General features: G+C 42.3%; 1 protein-coding gene across 5 annotated transcripts in view; it reads right to left on the reverse strand.

The window, feature by feature from the left end:
• Positions 1 to 1818: 1818 nt before the first annotated feature.
• AMOT (angiomotin) overlaps positions 1819 to 19582 on the reverse strand; it is a 63745-nt gene continuing 45981 nt past the window's right edge. For all 5 annotated transcript variants that reach the window (XM_080365408.1, XM_080365407.1, XM_080365406.1 and 2 more), the window contains 6 exons: positions 9432 to 9581; positions 7418 to 7608; positions 5048 to 5170; positions 4155 to 4387; positions 3077 to 3301; positions 1819 to 2045 (listed from right to left, as the gene is read on the reverse strand). In XM_080365408.1, the coding sequence (XP_080221534.1) occupies positions 1945 to 2045; positions 3077 to 3301; positions 4155 to 4387; positions 5048 to 5170; positions 7418 to 7608; positions 9432 to 9581 (1023 nt within the window). In that variant the 3' untranslated portion in view covers positions 1819 to 1944. The remainder of the gene's footprint in view (positions 2046 to 3076; positions 3302 to 4154; positions 4388 to 5047; positions 5171 to 7417; positions 7609 to 9431; positions 9582 to 19582) is intronic.

Here is a 19582-nt window from a genome sequence, read left to right on the forward strand (position 1 = left end):
TTTTAAATGCAGCTCTGAAGCGTCTCGAGCAGCGGTGATGGAAGGGAGTTTGTGCTGCCTGTTAGAGCAGTCACTGGTAGAGCCAGGCTATCTGGAATCGGTTCACATCTTACCCTGTGCATTTTGCCACCTCTAAGTCCTGTGGGTCTAGGAGTATAGCCTGAAGACCACTAACAAACAGCAAATCTGTTAGAAATGATGGGAAGGGTTTTCCTTGGTTTTTAAGCGATTATCACCAGAAGACAAACAAAATGCAACTCCTGGCTGATCTTCAGGCCCTGCTAAGTCACCGGCACGGCAGACAGAAGGCACATCCTTTCAACTCCCAACCCTCCACTGTCAAATTCAGGTAAGGCCATTTCAATTGGACACCATATCAGTAGTGTCAACCAAGCAAAAATTGAGGACATTCACTAACTGTACAATGATTAATTAGTGATTTTTCTTATTTCTGGGGTGAAACGATCTGAAATGAAAACCTGGCTACCCTAATGATGCACAGAAAGCTGAGACTAGCCAGGTTCCCAATGTGTGACCACTGGCTAATTAAATATTTTAACATTCAAGTAAAAAAAAGAAGTAGGTTTTAAGAGAAATTAATATTGAAGTGTTTCAATAAAATGCTAAGATGGTAACAAAAAATATTCATTTACTTCTATTGGTTTTAATACCTCCCCTTACAGCACCTGCAACCAAAGCATTGCTGCATCTGTGCTACTTCCCAAAAATCTGAAAGTGAATCTGATTACTTAAATGTGTAACTTTCTTCTGTAATGCCTTTGGGGCTGTCTTTAAGCTGCTCTCTCCAATTAGGTGAAGAAAAAAAAATATTTTGGAAGGAGAGAATTCGCCATCTGGAACTTTACACAGAGCTTCTCTTTAAAGCTCTACCTCTCTGCCTTTGCTATATGAAAAAGAATCCAGTATCTCCAAGAAGGAGGGACATATAAAGTAGAAGGGCATTTGAAATACAGAAAAAACTGCTATGGAGAAACATCTCCACAGATGCAGCAGATTAAGCTGCTAATGCTGAAAAGCAACAGGGCTTGCCACTTGCACTATGGTAAATTTGGAGTAGTTCCACTAAAGGCAATGGAATTACAACAGCAGAAATCTGATCTAACAGATCAGGACTGAGCCTGTAAACGCTCATTTTTTAATTTACGTAAAACATGAATGCAATATATTATTTACTATCCACCATATAAATTATTGAAAAGTACTTAAGTATAAAAGTGTGGCAAATCTTTCAATGAAACTAAAAATGTGAAATGCGACATTAATCACCGGAGTCATTTTCTTTAATAAAGAAATAACACAATTTGGGAAATATTAAAAAAAAAAAAAAAAAAAAAGAACATTACCACAATGAAAACAGAAATCTTTCCAGCCTATGAATGTGAAACACCTATTCTGAGCTCTTACACCGAGTGTAAAGAGAAAGTATAAAGAGAAATCTCCCTTGATCACAGCTCAAGTTTATAAAAGATTCTCTGAACACCTGTATTCTAAAACCAGTAAGCGATGCTCACAACTACATCCTCGGTTCTGATCATTATAAGGCCATTATGCTCGCCTTACTGCATTCAAGCTAGATATTTAACCAACAGCTGTAAGAGTAGGTACTTCTGTTTAAAAGACTTTAAAAAAACTGAAATGAAATATCAGATGTAGTGCACCTAAGTTCTTGGCTTTTCTCCAGATGTTACCAGATCCAGTATTTAAAAAATAAGGGGGGAAACTTTCAAAGAACAAATGTTACGGGTTTTTTATAATTTAGAACAAATTATAAATTAACCTGTCCATACTTTTGAGACATAATATACAAGAACAAACAGCTGAGTGTTCTTTTATTACTCAGGTACTACAAATTTTTTTCCCAATAAAAATGTCTTTTAAAAATTTCTTGCTACTGTATCCCAGCTCAGATCCCGGCACAGCCTTTCAGATGAGGTATTCTACCATCTCTCCATCTGGGAGGTCCTGCCCCATGGTCTGAACAGGGGCTTTTCTTTCAAGAGTGCTGGAGTGGAAGAGTGGCCCATCTACGTGATGAGGAAAAACAAGAGAAGACAACCAAAGCTGTAACTTCAATGAGGTTAGAAATATGACATTAACATTTTAAAAGTAATCTTCTATCACTAGTCAAAAGACAGCTAACAACTCCTTACTTCATTTAAAACACTTCAGTTCTTCATGTATATAGCCAGACAAATAAAGATATTTTACCAAATTCTCTTTGGGTATCTTCCACTGATACACAATGGCATATAAAACTGGAGCGACTGCGTTTAAACCAATGGAGTCAGAGCAGACTTTCACCACAAAACCTGTTGCCCCATCTCCCTCCATACCCATTAAATAGCATAGCATGAGCAAGATGCACAGCAGACCAGCCAAATTCACTCTTCCATAAAGAATAACATAATTGTAATGTGTCTGTAAGTAGAAGAGGCAAGGTTGTGTAATCTGCATTGATCTGGCAGAGTGGGCTGGAAAATGAGCAGCTCTTGCCAACTCGGAGCTCTGTGGGAAGCAAATTCAGCTCTGTGACAGTCACTGTCAACTGGATCTACTTGTGCCAATGCTGAAGTTGGTGCTGTGACTGGGACAGTACAATAACGAGCCAGCTTCATCATGACGGTTACCTCTCCTTCTTCTTCCTCTCCCTTAACTGAGTCCACTTGGCTTTGAATACCCACTAAAAGGCAACGGCCACTTCCTACAGCCCATTTTCATACCCTGTTTAAACCCCACACACTACTCGCAATTTACTTCAGGGTAGACACTGACTCAGAGACTGTCCTGGGGTTTCCATATACCTGCTCCAATTCTCAAATCTCCCTATACCACTCTACCCAGTGTGTCCATGTTTACGCTACCACTCTTAAGGCTATTTTTCCATCAGAGCATTTGAGATCCCTCAGAATATCGTCAAGCTGGCCTCTGAAATCCATCTGTCCTCACAAAAACTAAACCCAGTTTTCCTGAATGGAGAAAGGGATGGCAGGGCCCGTCCCACAGAGCAGAACTGATTGCGAGTCGGTGGCAGGGGAGGGCAACTGAGCTTTGTTACCTGTTTTGTCTGCGCTGTAGGCCAGGTTGGTACTGGGGAGTCGTCCTGGTGTGGGAGCTGCAGTGGAAGGTGCAGCTTTGCTTTGTTCGCTGCCCCGGTCAGTCTGGGTGCTGCAGTCTCTGCTGCCTGTTTTCGAGTGGGCTGACAGCAATGGTGTGGAAGGAAGGACAGGAGAGGGGGTGGAGGGAATGGATTCGGAGCGATATTCTGTTCCCAGCAGAACACCTTTGTGGAAAAAGGGAAGAAAATTTCACAATCCCAGAAAACTAACTGGTATCAGTTCTGCATCCCTCTGTACTACTTGCCCTAGGATCTGGAGAGCGCCCTGTCCTTCAGCAGACAACACTCATTTACCTTTCTATAGCACCTTTCACCACCAGGTGCTAAAGTACCTGAAGAACAGCAGCATCCTCATGTTGCTGCATGCAAAGATACACAAGTGGGCACTGACACCTTACTTCCCTGTCTCTAAGTAGTGGCCTGTCTACGGCAGGGTAAATCTGCACACTCTGACATCAGCTGCAACAGATTCTTATTTACATTTCAGGGTCTTGTCTCACAGGGAGGGCCTTTGGACCAAACTTTTCCCCTGAAATAAAAAAAAAATAATCTAAGATTTGATTTGTTACAACTCATTTTCTCTGAACAATGGTGTTAAGCCATTCCAGAAGCAGCCGTGTTAGTGCAGGCACAACACTACACGACAGCAATCCTGATTAGTATCTCTGTTCCTGTTCAAGGAGACTTTACACCTTCAGACAGCTGTAACAACCCAGCTGAAAGCAAGTGCTTGGGAACTGTGAAAACTGAACCTCAAATATCCCTAAAGTCAGGTACTGTACTGGGAATAAAGGCTTATGTATTTTAATGACAGAGCCTGGACAGCAGAAATCACTATTTCCCAAAAGCGATTAAAAGAAGCAGTTGTTCCAAAGATATCCCGTCCCGCTTGCAGCCAGCTTCGCTGCACACGAGGCCAGCTCATCTGTCTGTCCAACACACCTGCCTCCCACTGCTCCTGCCTCCCCTCTAAGCACTGACTCGCACATCTGAACTGCCACCCTTATTTAAAAATTACCTAGGCTGCCTTTCCAGCTCTTGTCCTCCCTCTTCTCCTCCAGGATGGGAGTGCTGCTCAGCGTTGATGAGTGGGACAGCAAGCCTGAGCCGGCGTTCGAAATGGACATCAGCGACTTGGCGGGTCTCATTGAGGAGAGCTGGTCGGTCTTACCAGGCTCCTTCCGGGAGCGCTGCTGCAGGACTTTGATCATGGCATCCTTCTCGATGATCTGGGCATGCAGAGTCTTAATCCTTGAGAAGCACAAAGAAGAACAATGTACCTGTACTCCTGTCTCCTTGGACTGAGGCCTCAGTGCCCCCACGGCTGTGACTAGGACTCCCTTAGGCATTTGTGGAGGCAGACAAGATGCCAGTGAGCTTATTGCCCTGAATACTGGCTGCTCACTGGCCCACGGGAGCAGATCACGCATGTATACATGCATGAGTAAACGGCTCTGAGATACCCATCCACCTTTGGCTACTGGAAGCTGCTCTAAACAGCCATGGAAGGGGCTTGGAGACAAAGCTGAGAGTTCTGGGCAGGACATGAGACCAACAGAAAGGATTAACACGCTGTGGGAGTCTGCAACGGACCTAACCCTAGGGAAAACAGTTCTGTGAGAATGGAAAGAGCTGGCTGGAGCCTGGGGTCTGATGAGGATGCCCTGAAGAGAGAAGAGGAACAAGCCAGATGCAAAAAGTCTAAGAGAAGACTTTTTTGCATTAGCCCTCAGTATCAAGACAGGTTTTGGATTGCTATGTAGATACTCCCTTGGCCAAATGAGCGTCTGGCATCCTACATCATTGCTATGGGTGAAGACACAAGAATTTCTGGTTCTGAGGTGTCTACCCAGACAATTAATTTAAAGTCTCTGTCCTAAAGAAGCCAGATAGGAACAAACTGCATTTTACCTTCCCTCCATGTCGAGACACCTTCTGTTGGCAAGCAGGATCTCTTCCTCCTCCTTCTGAATACGAGCTTCCAGCGAGGTGTCATAGCTAGGGTTAGGCGAGTGACTGATCACTGTCGTGTCCCTGAGAACAAGCAGTAGAGCAGATGAAGGACCAGCTATGTTTGCTGCTTTACTCCTAGCAGCATAAAATTATTGCTCAAAAGCAACGAGCAAGAATATCCACTTTTTTTGAGTTTAGGTTGGCTCAGTGTCTTCCAAAAATCCAACTCCCAGCCCTAATGAAAGCAGGATTACAAAAATATGCAAGTCATTACAACAACAGTCAATCTACTGTCCATCTCGGGCCAGCCTATGATCTAACTGATTCACTGTACTACTGTAAACTGATCGACAAGGCAAATCCAAGGACATGGGGAGAGGGAAGGATGGCATAGAACACTAGGCATTTTTCTTCAATTGAAACAGCACAAACTTCGCTTTGGGTATAAAGCTCTCTTTCCCTTCCCCTTCCAACAGTATCATAGAGGGAATCGGAGTATCAAAGGGAACTAGGCATGGAAGCTCCTTAAGCAATCCTAAGCAGCTTGGTCCCAAAAAGTTGGAGTGGGCTGAAAACACTTTCAGACTGATTCCATATGGTGCCTGATGTTAACACTGTGATAGTTGTTCAGTCCATTAACAAAACACGATGAGTATTTCATTCTACTTGTCGCTGTTCAGTCAGAACAAAGTCCCTGTGCTAGGCTCTGTATCACTGTATGACTCATAACATTAAGAGCATGTTACTGGCATAGCTATGCATTAACAACATTACAAAAAAAACCAAACACACACAAAAAAAACTTGAGTTACTGAGAGCTCCAGTTCATTGTAGTAAGAACTGTCTGGGTAAACGTACTTATAACTCAGCAAAAGTTCAGATCAGGAACAGCAAAGCACCAATGTGAAGGGCATAAGAAGGTCATTCATCACAGAAACCTAACCTGCCCCAGACTCCCTCCTGTGCTCTAAAGCATCCTTCCTGCAACCTTAACTTCCAAAGGGATGCTATTTTCCACTACCAAACAAAAGGGAAAGAAATTTGTGCACAGTGTAGATGAGGTTGCCACTGAAATTAGTGGAATCCTTCACAGCCTATATTCTTGAAGGAGATACTAGAGGTGCCAACTGCATATAAACCTGCAGGAGTATGGACACTAATGGAATATCGTCTTTTAGGGGAGAAGCAGCTAGAAGGAAATGGAAAAACAGAGGTTGGCTCTTTCCTGACTGGAAGGCACTCTTGTTCATTTAGCAAAACTTGAACAGGCCTAACACAGCTCTTCTCATTCCGTAATGAACAATAGACCAGACCCTCACTTATCAGCGCATGCTGAAAATATAACATGGCCCCTAAGGAGAAGCAACAACATGAGCCTTTAGAAAATCTCTGGGGAGGCAGAAAACTGTGCACAAGAAGCATCAATACCCTAAAATAACAGCCTGCTTCTGGAGCAAGATAAGATAAAGTCTTTAAATGCTAACACAGCACATCGGCAACTTTACCCCTGTAATTCTAGTATGATCTTACAAGCTAGGAAACCAGTTGTGATAACATTCCTGTTTGAATCTGGCTCATGAAACAATCTAAAATAAAATCTGCCATCAAGAACCAGAAAGTAGTGAGCAATGAAATTACATGTAAGCAATACCTAATGCTAAAGCATTGCATTCTAATAACAGCTCTTGTTTACCAACTAGCTGAAGCACTTGGGCCTGTTTACAGCCATAATAAGTGTTTCTGTACAGTTATCCTGGAATGTGAGCTTGTTACCAAATTTCAGACACCCTCCCCTTCCCACCCCCACAAGCAGTGCTCTCCATACGCAGCAGAATGTTTTGAGCAGAATTTCCTAGTAGATGTTTCTGGTTAGTAACCATGTTGAAGACAATACCACAAAGTAATTTGCAAAAACATTCTGGAGAACAAGAAGCCATTCAGGGTGAATGATGTGAATCACCCAGCTTACCCCACCTCACATGACTTCAGCAAGGACTGATCCCTGTTTAAACAAATAAAAAATACCGAAACCCTTCTCATACACCTATTTTTGAATCAACAGCTTCTAGGAATGGTTCAGAACAATTCTAATCTGGAAAATGGCTCCTGGATGTGGAGGAATCTTCGCCTGGAAAAAAGTTTCTAATTGTTGGCAACTGCACAGCTCCCAGGAAAAGCAGCCAAGCCCTGCTTGCCTGCAGAAGTCTGAGAAGCCATTCAGACCACAAGGCGAGGTATCATGGGAGGGTGGTATGACAACATGCGTTGGTGAGAAATATGACATTCAACTGGAAAAATAATCCCAGTACTATGAAAAATCTCCTTTACCTCTGAGCAGCCACAGTTGCAGCTGCATCCAAAGCAAACTGTCTCATCACACTCTCTTCCAGGTATTTCTGTTCCCACTTGGTCATGTCAGCTTCCAGAGCAAGAATCCTTTCTTCTTTCTCACGCAGGAGTTCCATAAGCGCTGTGGCGTTGTACTCCGAGACGTTGGCAGCCTGAGATGTACCCTGACGCTGATTTCCAAAAGCAAGGGGAAAAAAAAAAAAAAAAAAAAGAAAAAAAAGAGGTGTCAGGATGCATCTGTAAGATTTGGGGTTGGTTTGCCTTTTGTCTGAAATACAGAGGCTGGTCCACAGCAGCACTGGCTTGACTTAAGAACCCCCCCCAGAGTGAAACGCAGTGGCCTCTGCCATGCAGGGCAGACCAGGGGAGGGTAACAGTCTCTGTTAGAGCTTAATCTGAATCATCTGCAGGGGCAGTTTAGCCTCCCTCTGTCAAAACCAGTAAACAAGCTCATATACTGCACGAAAGGCTCCTATTTTCCAAATGCTGAAGCTCAAAAGTCATAAAACACCAAGCACTGCTACTAAGAAAGACAGCTTAACTCACAGCATCCATACTAGAGTGCCTCCTGGTGCCATTCCAGAGCTGGTCAATACTAACAAGCAAATATCTGAGATGGAAAATGCTCCTTCTAAGGCCTTTTTTCCATGTGCAAAGCCCCACATGTGCACCTGAGAGCTCTATCATGCTATTCAGGTCTGATGGCTACAGCCCATCCATAATGCCTGACGTAACACAGATTCACTTCCAACATCGTTCCAGCAAAATACTAACTAGCATACAAGAGTTATCACACCTTTTAAAAAAACGCATCCAAAATATTTTTGAAGGATTTGGTTATTAAATCAATATGATCCAGTGTATACCTGTGGATTAATTAGCCAGGGATTAAAAATAATTCAGTTCTAAAGCAAGACTTGGAAGACAGGCAGTGCTCCCTTCCAAACAAGAAAGAGTGGAGATTTGCTGAGCTAATACTTCAACAGATAAAATACCTAGTTTTATACGGAAGTCTCATCTGGGACTGGCAGGATATTTGACTTAAAAATTACAAAAAAAAATAGTTTAAAAGAAAAGAAATTGGGCAGACAAGTTATTTTATGTTCAGCTCAGAATTCTTAACCATGACAAGAAAGCTGTTTTCTGTGTTGACTCAGGCTCAGTGTCAAAAATTGTAGGGTTCAGAGCACACATTCATCTTCCAATGGTAACACTGAGAAGTTTATCCAATTACTGTAACTCCTACTAAAACCAATACAAAAATACAAGTAAGATTTAAATATCCATTCCTATGCAGATGTGAGAGTTGGGGGATAAACATGATCTGAAACTAAATGCTATTTAGAACATAGAATCCTATTTCCAGTAAAATTTACAAACCTGGCAGTCCACCTATGTTTGACATAGGTTGAACTAAAACTAAAACTTCACATCTAATTCATGCCACCACTGCACAATCTACTTCTCATTCATTCTTCTTACTGAAATTAACTCACGTTACAATCATATGAACATACTCTACATGAGGGTCCCATCTGTTTCTGTCAACAGCATTTATAGAAAGGTTTTGCCATTTTGGTTTTGTTTGTTTTTTTCAAATGCAAAAGCTCTCTGAAGGGCCTCTTTTCAGGCTGGTTGTTAATGATTTTTCTTATAAAATCTCAAACTATGAACGATATTTAAAAAATAATTTAAAAATCAATATAACCAGTTTACTTAAAGATAGAACACCATCTAGCTACATGGCTATGTCTGAATCTCATCGTGCGATGGATCCTCTCTTGCTCTGTTACCTAAATTTTCTGGTTGGAATGGAAGAATTAAATCAAGTAAAACCAATACAACAGCCAGCAAATCCATTATTCTAGCTACCAAAATAAAAATCTGTTAATTTTACAAAATGGAAAAAAACACTGCCCTTCCTTTATGTGCGTGTAGGGTGTAGCGTACAACCCTACACAAACCTGGCATGGCAGAGGGAAACGGCGGGTACCTGCTGCATCCGGAGAGATTCCAGTTCCCTCTCCAGCCGGGTCCGCAGCCTGTGTTCCAGCTGTTCCCGCTTCTCACATGCTGCCTGCAGCTGAACCAAGGCCTGCTGCATCTTCTCCACCTTCTCAACATAGACCTGCTTCTTTTTGAGCTGAAACAAAGGAAGACAATTCAACGTAAGTTAAATAATGAGAACAAGCGCGTGAACCTCTGGCTTTGTACACACTGCCGCACGCAGAAACACCAGGCAAGGAAGAACATGTCCAGACGGCTGCTGTCAGTGTCCCTCAGGCTCCTGCTCTGGACTCGACACTTGGGATGCTACAAGGCTTTCCCATCTCTGCTTTCCTGCTAGGTATATTTGTTCTTTTTGTCCTCAGCAACCCCAGGGTAATGATGGGGAAACTGAGGTAATTATCTGTTGCAAATGACTGAGAGCAGCAATGGGCTAGAAAGGGCATCTGGGTTCACAATAGAGAATGTTTAAGTGACCTGAGACACTACCAAGGTAACTGCAGCAAAGATAGCATTTAGAGCTGGTCCACAAGTTAGGAACACTTTACGGTGCAATACTGAAAATTGCTGGCAGCGTATTTATGAGAGTAAGTAGAAACTGAATCAAAACTTGCAGGACCCTATTCCAGCCCTATAACAATAAAATAATGAACAGGATCAAAGCACACACTAGACATGGCTTGTGCTCTCTCCACACTGCAGCCAGGTTTATTCCAGCAGTCCGGACATCCACCTCAGTCATCTTGGCCCAGTGTGACCTGAAAGCTCCTGCCCCATTCCCTGTCTCTGCCCTTCAGTCCTCCTCCATCGTTCATCCTGCAAACCAAGCTGCTATCCTGACTCACAATAAGCAATAAAAACTACCATGCTGAGATGCCTGGTAACTGTCTTAGCAAGATTAATCCACAGTTCCAGCAGAATAAAACCGAACTAAAATATTAATTTTTAAAAAATGAATAAAACATGCCCAGGCCTAGCTTTGTTCTAATATATAGGATACTGGACACCCATGGACATAATTTTCTGTTAAGGAAAAGACTAACAATCACAATTAGCTGGCCTTCTGTGGCAAATCTAGGGCACTGCTTTTTTAGCTGTGACGGTCATAAACCCTGAAATACAAAAATAGCAGGAAGAAGGCAACTTTTCCCAACAGTCAGAGCCAAAGTCTAGAGAAGCACCACAATGAAAAACACAGGCTCCCTTATGTGAGTTCAAAGAGCTACTCTACAGCTTCATGGAAGAAAAGTCCACTGAGGGATATTAAAGACAAAAGACATCACTTTTGGCTCAGGAAGTCCTTCTTGGAAGCGGAAAGTATTCTGGGAAAGTACCGCTGTTTGTTGGCCCCATTCTGATAGTGTTCCCTAGGAATCTGCTCTAACTTTCGGCACAGACAGGATACTAGGCTTGCTGGGCTTTGATCTGAACAATATGAGCCATTCTTACAGTGCACCTTCATTCCAAAAAGGTCTTATCATGTGTTTCTTCAAAATTTTCTCTTTTCACACTCTTGTTCCTTGGGGCAATCCAGAGACTGCAATGTGAATAGCAGAGAAAGAAAAATCTCCAAACACTATTAATCCCAGACATGGTACCCTTTTCTTTTCTTCATAAAGTCAGCAGGCATCTAATCTCACAGCATGAATGTTGCTGCCCTAGAGGATTTTCCCCAAACAAGTATTTTTGGGGCAGTATAATAAAAGTTTGGGCAATATAATGAAAGTTACAATAAATAGTGAGTAATCCAGTCAAAGGCCTTCCCACCAGTGCATGTGGAGTAGAAAGATATTTTTATTCCTTGATTACTCAAGATTTCAAACTTGTTTGAAATGGGAGGGACGAGAACATTTTAATACAACTTAATATTCCACTGCTGCTCTGCAGAAAATCAATAAAATGTTATACTTAATAGACCTTTTTACTCCAGAACATAGTGCTTAATAACACTGATTTAAGCTTTCTCAGACTCCAATAAAGTGTAGATTAATGCAGTAGTTTTACACTCAAGTTAACAGCAGCTCAAGGCGGTTCTGTAACTAGCCAAAAATTATAGACTATAAGTCAGCTGCAGAACCTAGAAATGAAGAGCACGCAGTATCCTGGTTTTGCATACAAGCTTACTGACCTAGACAAAGAGTAAGGAACAACCTAATAAACTCGCTAGCAGCAAAATATCATAGAAACATAGAATCATTTAGGTTGGAAAAGACCTTGAAGATCGAGCCCACATGCATCGAGCTGAATAATAATCTCTTGAAAATCAGCTCTTGTCCCCCACTCTTCTGTATAAAAAAAATCAAGGAAGGACGTACATTTGGTCTCTTATTACCTACCACAAAGCATTCAAATTTCTGAAAAGTTTTTTAACGCACAGGTACAACTTTCCTCGCAAAAGCAGCTGCCGATAACATTTCACTAGTTTCATAACTAATAAACCTGAGTATGCATATGCGTGGATTAACGTTTTGGCCTGCATTCAAAGAATACCAAGAGCCCAGCCAAAAAAGAATTAGGACACAAAAATTCCACTGAAACATTCACTTTGAAAATGCTCCCATCAGCCAAACCTGCAGGTGAAACGTTGCAACACAAGCTGTTGCCCAACTTACCAGCACTGCCTGCACATGCCTAACTCATGCACCAGACCTAAAGTACAGGCACGGCCTGTTCAGTGGCTTTTCATAAAGACAACTTCTTTTTTTTTTTTTCTTCCCCCTTCACAAAATACATCTTCCAGCACCAGGAAGAATTAGGAATGTTAGCAAATTTGGGGTTTGCATGTGTATTTTATTTAATGGCTTTAAAACAGAATTAATTGAGGAATCCCTCAAATCATTCTCAGTTTTTTGGAACACAGATGTTCAGGAAGCTTTAATGGCATGTATATGCTCCAGACAACTCAGCTTTCCTAATGTGTCTTTTGACACAATTATTCTTTATATATGAGACTGCTTAATTTCATGCACTGGCTGCACTCAGTCAACTCACTGCATATTCTGACAGTTTCATTCATTTCCAGCTCTGCCATCTCTGTGACTGCAAGTATTTATGAGGAACAATTTACCTTTCTGTGAATCAGGATCCTCCAGGACTGGTAGCAGTGAAATCCAATATTACTTTTTTTTTTTTTAATAAATCTTTCTGACTTGTTCTGTCCTCTCAGTGTAAAGAGGATCAGTAATAATTCTTGCAAGCACAGAGGGATTTCATTACCATAAATTGAGAGTATGATGGTGTTTTCCTAAGACAGGAATTGGAAACAGTTTCCTGAGTATTGCCAGGGTGCTGCAGACATAAGTGAAATGGGAGGAAGAAAAAAAGGCAGCATGCTGAGGCTTGTTCTTGGTCATTTGCCATGGATTCCCCACCCTCTCTCTTCCAGCAAAGAACTAAAACTGGCTGCTCAGTGCCAAGGGCCACAGTAACACCTACCATGGGGGAGATGGCATCAAAGGATGCTGGAATTCTCTCCTCTACAAGCCTTTCAGTGAACACGTGCTCTAGATAAGAGTTCACTCCTGAAGCTTTACAGAGATGCGGTCACGCCCTTCAGTATATAATTTTAAATAAATTTTACAAGATAGTAATTTTCCTTTGATGGTAGTGCATTTAACTAAGAAGCAAGCTCATGCTCACATAATGTATTATAACTGTTTTGCCTTGAAGGGTGCTCTGAAAATGAAGGGCATTTTACTCATAATAACATCTTTATTATAACACCTCTTTAAGACAGTAAGATCTCAAATAACCTCAGTGCACATCTGGAAGCACAGCAGAGCAATTCAGCATGACTGCTTCCCTTCCCAGCATTTTCTAAAGCACAACTTTAATCATGTGCATACCTTCTCCAAGTCAATCCCTGACTGCTTTGGAAAATGTCCTAACCAAGGATCAGAGGTCAGGCTTTAACTCTATCAACAAGATTTTCTAATTAAACCATTGTAAACAAGAGCAGTCACTCTCCAGTCCACATCCACTACGATGTTTACGTAAATGCTGCAACAGGACTGAGGACAAGAAAAATAAAGAAGGCAAGGACTAGCTTGGGATTCTGCAGATATCTAGTACGCAGAAGTGTGAATTGATGGAGGGAATACCCCTGAAAGATTTCCTGGCCTCCCAATCAAGTATTTCTGTCTTCATTTTATTTCCTCTAACCCTTGTCAAGATTGCTTTCTGCAGTTCAGAGCCAGACGGGAGAAGGAGGACACTCTTGGGATTCAGAGGCTTCACGGCTCACAAGAGTCTGGCTGACCTGAAGAGCAATCTGTTTCCAAGTTAGAAAGATTTACTGCCTGAAAACATCTGCACACCGCTATCACCAAATTGCAGGGCTTTCAGAAATGGAAAAGGAATCAACCACTCTAAACGCACAGGGATGAAATGATTAAACAGATCCACTAAACCTAGAAAACTGAAACTGGTCCTCAGAAACTTTTCACAGGAGAAAAGACTTCCTAAGACAACGGAATGCCTGGCTGCAGGCAATCCGCAGCCTTCTCTGCCACAGAGAGCATTTGCATGGTCTAAAACCAATGACCAAGGACAAAGTGTTCCTGTCAGAAACAGGGACCTTTGATTACTACCACAACTGCCCAGCAGAAAAGGGATTAACATTCTAAAAGCCAAACAAATCCTGTTCCTTGGTTTGATTTAGGCTTCCACAAGCCATGCAATCTCTTTCAGGGAAGCCAGGTGCTTGCAGAAGAAAAGCTCTGAGGAGGGCACGGAGGTTTCATGCACACAGCACAGGGAGCAGGGACATACAGGAATGAGGAATTTTCACTGTCAAGGCACTAGAAGCAAGGGAGGTAGAGGCTGTAACATCCTCCAGACTGGAGATGCCTCTGCAGGGCAAATGCAGTCCTGGACCTACCAGGTGAGGGGGAAGGAAGGATCTTTTGTAAAGAGATTCAGCGCTTCCAGATGCGTTACTCAGCAAACAGTTTTTCTGGGGAAGAAGAGAAGACTTCCTGCAAGGCTAGCAATGATTCAGAAACTCTCCCAGGCATTTTGACAAAGTCAGTCATTACCCTCCTCATCTAGGACACCTCCTATTTCAGTAAATTGGTAACACTCGTCAGCATCTGCTTGTCTTCCACCCACTATTTCTGATGTCTTCAAAGTCCTTTGTTTAATATATTCAGGGTGTTTTCATGACATTCTGGGTTTATCCTAAAGCTGAATCCATTCAGATGCAGCTGAAAATGTATTTCCCCCACAAGAATTTGCCTGCTATGGCAGAAATGTAGTAAAAAAAAAAAAAAAAAAAAAGATAAAAAAAAAAAGACAGCAAGCACATTCACATTTAAACCACCTCTCCCTCTTGCAGTTGGAATATATTCCTCTAGGATGCCTTTGAACCCTCAGTTTGCTAGAATTCAGGCCCAATAAGGCGCCACTGGCCTCAGCAAGAACTCATGCTGAAACAATTTGGTAACAGTATCCTCTTGCTAGGGAATTGTGCTTGTTGCATGGGAATGTCATAATGTCATCTCTCCGTTTGTGTTAAAATAAGTTATAACTCTTGAAGCCACCTCTGGAAAATTATTAACAGACAGAATATGAGAGGTAATGACATGGCAATAAAAAGCCAGTGCTGCGCTGTTACAAGAATGCAGGTCATTAAAGACACATACGCATACTAGTTACATGGAAGAGAAGGAGTTTTCCTTCCTACCCATCCATGAACGAATGATACGCCATCCAAAAAGTGTCCCCTTTAAAAGCATCTCTGTCCTGAAAGGAGTGGTTATGTAGCTCTGAGAGTCTAAGCATTTAAGTGAGACAAAGCTGTGGAGGCTAGGAGTATCTTTTTATAGACCCAGAGAAGTGACTGGAGAAAAACAAGACAAGCTTTCAAGCACACAAACTCTCCTTTGGGTCTCTTCCCTACAAGCCAGAGCTCTGTTCTGAAAGTATCTCAGACACAGCATATGAAGTACAATAGATGTCATTTGGAAATGAACGTTGCTACATTTCCCCACAGACAGAACCCTCAGTGTTATCAGAAACAGTGTGCTATTTCTCTCCACAATAGCTGAGTGGGAAATGAATATACTATCTTAGCTTTAATATCTGGTTTATGTTGAATTCTGATGGCTGAAAGATCTTACAGCTTCTAAATACAAGGCACTTTTAGAAAACATATTTCATTCCAGCTTCTTCCCTTCGCCAGCCCCCAGTCGGCACCAAGCAGACATCCTGTCTGGCTTCTCCTTCCATTGCAAGGTGTGTGCATGAGGATGGCAGAGAGCAGGTATTTACAGCTTCTTAGTGGTAGTCGCTATTTTTCAAAGCTGTCTCCTTAAGGCACACATTAAAACAGTGGTTTGTAAAGTGGTGGAGCAAAGGAGTACAAGTTACACTACTATATAAAAACCCACAAACTTTTTTTAAGTTGAAGTGTGGTCTTCCATGGTATGAATTAACCAGGGTAAGTAGAAATGACCAAGTTCAATAAAAGTTCTGGAAATTCTTTTTTTTTTTTTTTTTTTTTTTTTTATATTAGTGTAAAAACAGTAGCAATTGTACCCTCTACATCCAGCAGTTGTGGTTAGATAAAGTATTTGGCACCAAACTCGCTGCTGCAATATTACAAGCCTGGTAAGGACTCGACAATAAGGCAGTGCTTACCCAGTCTCTCAGGCTGGTCAAGATGGTCCTTTCCTTAAACGCAGCAATTCTGCCTTTGGCCCAGAGCAAAGCGAAGTTTAACTATCTGCTCTCTGTTTGCCGAAGGCTCTCAAGGTTTATGTTAGCAGATGTTGGTTGAATCATGGCAACGTGACTATTTTCAGAGCTCACACATACAGGCCGTCTGTGACCATCTACCAGCTACAAACCTGCTGCACACTGCAGCCAACCAAATGCTTCCATCAAAATTGCCATCATGGCAATCCACGCTCCAAAATCAGGCTTTCTCATTGCTTTAGCTGCAAATATTATTATCACTAACCATTTCTGACTGTGATATATGTTTTTAAGCCAACAGGCGTTTTACCTCAAATATATTCCATTATTTTAATTACATGCAATAAATTTGAAATAAATCTCAAGGGTTTTGATTTTCAAAAACACAGACTAATACTTCACAAAAAACAATTTTAATAAGCTGCTGACATGCATAACTGTGGAACATCTACTAAAGGGAAGAATGGAAATGGAGAAGTGAAAATAGGGGTTAATAACTGGGTATCTTTATGTAAAGTGCAGAAGGAGTAAAGTTTAAATATTACATATAAAGCATACATGCTTAGCAAGTCTGTTCGTAGCCATATTTAAGTTTGTTTTAAATACTCATGATCACTCACCCTTTTTAGCACTTTGCAGAAATAAACTCCACTCTATCAAAAGCTTTAAAGGCAGCTTGTTCTAAATTTGAAGAGTCATTTCACCCTTGCTAACGAACCAGGGAAAGGATTCTATGAATGCCTACTTTTACTTACAACTGTTTCAAACCATACTTTAGTATCTCCAAGATCATTCCTTTCTCCATCACATTTAGCATCCCTTTATCTCTTTTTTCCCTCTAACTTGGATGTTAAAATCCAATACATATAAAAGCTCTCTAAGCTCCATAGGAGCACACGCACCTACAGTTTACACATGGGTGGTTTCGTCCAAACTGGCAATTCAGGCAAAAGACTTAAAAAAAAATCAGGAAGTTCCAATTTCAATGCAGTATTTAAATCCAGCTGTAGTGATATATGGCTTATAGCTCTCATTAGAACAGAAATGTTCTTTTTATAAAGGATCTGGTGCATATAAGGCAGGGTAACTCAGCTCAATAGAAAGTCAAAACGGAAGGAGGGAAAAAAAAGGCTGAAAACTTACATTACAGGATGCAACAACTGAAATATGCACACCCCCCGCAGGCCATGAGCCAGAGTGGCTGCCAGCATAAGAAACTCCACCCTCTTCTGCAGGACTAGTTTGGAAATCCTGACAATTACAGGGACTAGTAACTCAGATTAAGCTGGCAGGAATAAAACAAATAATTGACAAATTGCTCATATATATCCTGGTTACTGAATGTCACTAACTCAGGCTGACGTTTACAGTCCCTTCTAAATGGTGCCCTGAGCACTGAACAGCTTGCTTGGCTTTCTTTCGGAAAGTTACCAAACAGCTCGGGGATTTGAGAAGTTCCCACAATTCAATACTAATGAGGCAACAAATGCTTTATAATCCTAAGTATTTAATTAAAAAGTGATTTGGGAAACGTGCAAAAGTGACTCTTTACCCCTTCTGTTTCCCCTTATTTCCCCTCACCTCTAGGAAAAAACAGAGTTAATTCCTGCTCCCTCACTGAGATGCTTCCATATTTATCTACAGCAGGAAGGGTGGCACTTCCTATGCGCCCTGGGATTTGAGCAAAGGTTGGATGCAAATGACCAGAAGCCCTCATGCAGGGCATTCCACTCTATATCAGCACACACGTGGTTTTTAAGCTATCATGCCATCTAGCCCAGAGTTACTTACCTATTTTACTATTCTACCTAGGCAGAAATACTTTGCCACAGCCCCGAACACAATTCTTCCAGTAAAACAAGACAGGTCTTTTGAAAAGAAAACATACAATTATTATTACTCCTAAAGGTTTCAACTCTACTGTGAGGGAGCCACTATTAGAGCCTACACAGAGGTTCAACCTAGCCGAGTGCTGTGTGTGCTGGCCCCAGCTGATCACAGCAGCTCTATACATGCTGACTCCAAGCAAGTGAGTTGCTTCAGGGAATCCAGAAGGATGTCCTGTGTACTTAAAGTCAGTCACACATCAGACTTTTAGTGTAATAAGGTGCTGAAATCTGAATGAAAGCCGAAGAGCTCAATACATTGCGGGATCAAGTGACAGAACAGTTTTAGAGACAAAGAGAATCATGTCACCTTTAAATTACCCTACAACCTAACGCTCCCTGTCCCCCTGAGCAACAAAGGTGCAAGTCAGCCTTACCAGGAGATGCTGCAATTTTTAGAGAAATCGGTGGACTTGTCGACTGCGTGCAAGGCTGAATGTGGCCAGTAGTAGTTAAGCAGTCCTCTGACTCCACTCTTCTTTTTCTGTTACTATAATTTGTATTGCACAGAACCAGTGATGGACCACAGCCTGACGATGCTAAGCACTGAAGAATGAAAACTCCCTGCCCTCAAAGCTCACAGCCTGAGCCTGGGACAGGAGACAGCGGGTGGAAGCACACCCGCCAGGCAGGCCTAGTAGGCGCTCTGTGGGTCAGCATGAAGGGCAGCAGGCTCTGGGGCCCAGCCCCTGCCAACCATGTTGTGAGCATCACAGAAGGGTGCTTCAGAGCATCCCTGCCAGTGTTTGCAGGGAAGGTGAGGACAGGCTGGGAGAAAGCACGGAAGTGCTTCTTTGCGCTGGGGAGGAAGGGGTGCTTGGAAACTGAGAAGGACAAAGGTAGAAGACAGCCTCTCAGCAACAAAGGGAGAAGAGAAACAGGGTTGGGTAACCCATGAGGGGCCTGGAAAGTGGAGAGGAACTGCCTGAATTTGATGCGGTGGAGAAAAGAAAGTGAGGTGCAGCATGGGGGAGAAAGACTAAGGAGGTACGATGGCAGGTAGCCCTGCAACAACATCCTGAATGAGCACAGATGATCCAGGAGGGGAGAAACCCAGGGAGGGCTTCCATGAAGCTGAAGAGATTAAAGCAAGGGTACTGCAAGGGACAAAAATCAAGGACAGCAGGGAAAGAAACACAGGAAGGCTCAGGGGAAGGGCTACTGAGGCAAACACAGAGCTTAGAGAAAAGCAGGCTAAAATTCAGAAGGCAGTTACATCTGTACCTGGGAGAGGAGGAATGCAGGCAAGACAAGACAGGAGGATGTTCGCTTTGTATTTGATCGTTTCATCTCTCTTGGACAATGGGATCCTGAACAGAGAGAGAAGTAGAAGCAGACAAGTGGAGGGTTTGAGGAGCGTCTCTGCAGACAACAAGATGCAGGTGGATATAGGTACAGCGCTCGACTGAAGGTGACGGTGAATGCTAGTAGGCAGGAAGATGGCAGAATTGAAGGAAGAGAGAACAAATCTGCAGTGGAGGAAGCGTGCTTGGTCATGAGATTTCCTCCAGAGGCTCTCTATGGAGGAAGAGTAGGAATAAAGGAAGCAGAGGCT

Source organism: Falco punctatus (assembly GCF_963210335.1).
Source record: "Falco punctatus genome assembly, chromosome: 15".
NCBI lineage: Eukaryota > Metazoa > Chordata > Aves > Falconiformes > Falconidae > Falco > Falco punctatus.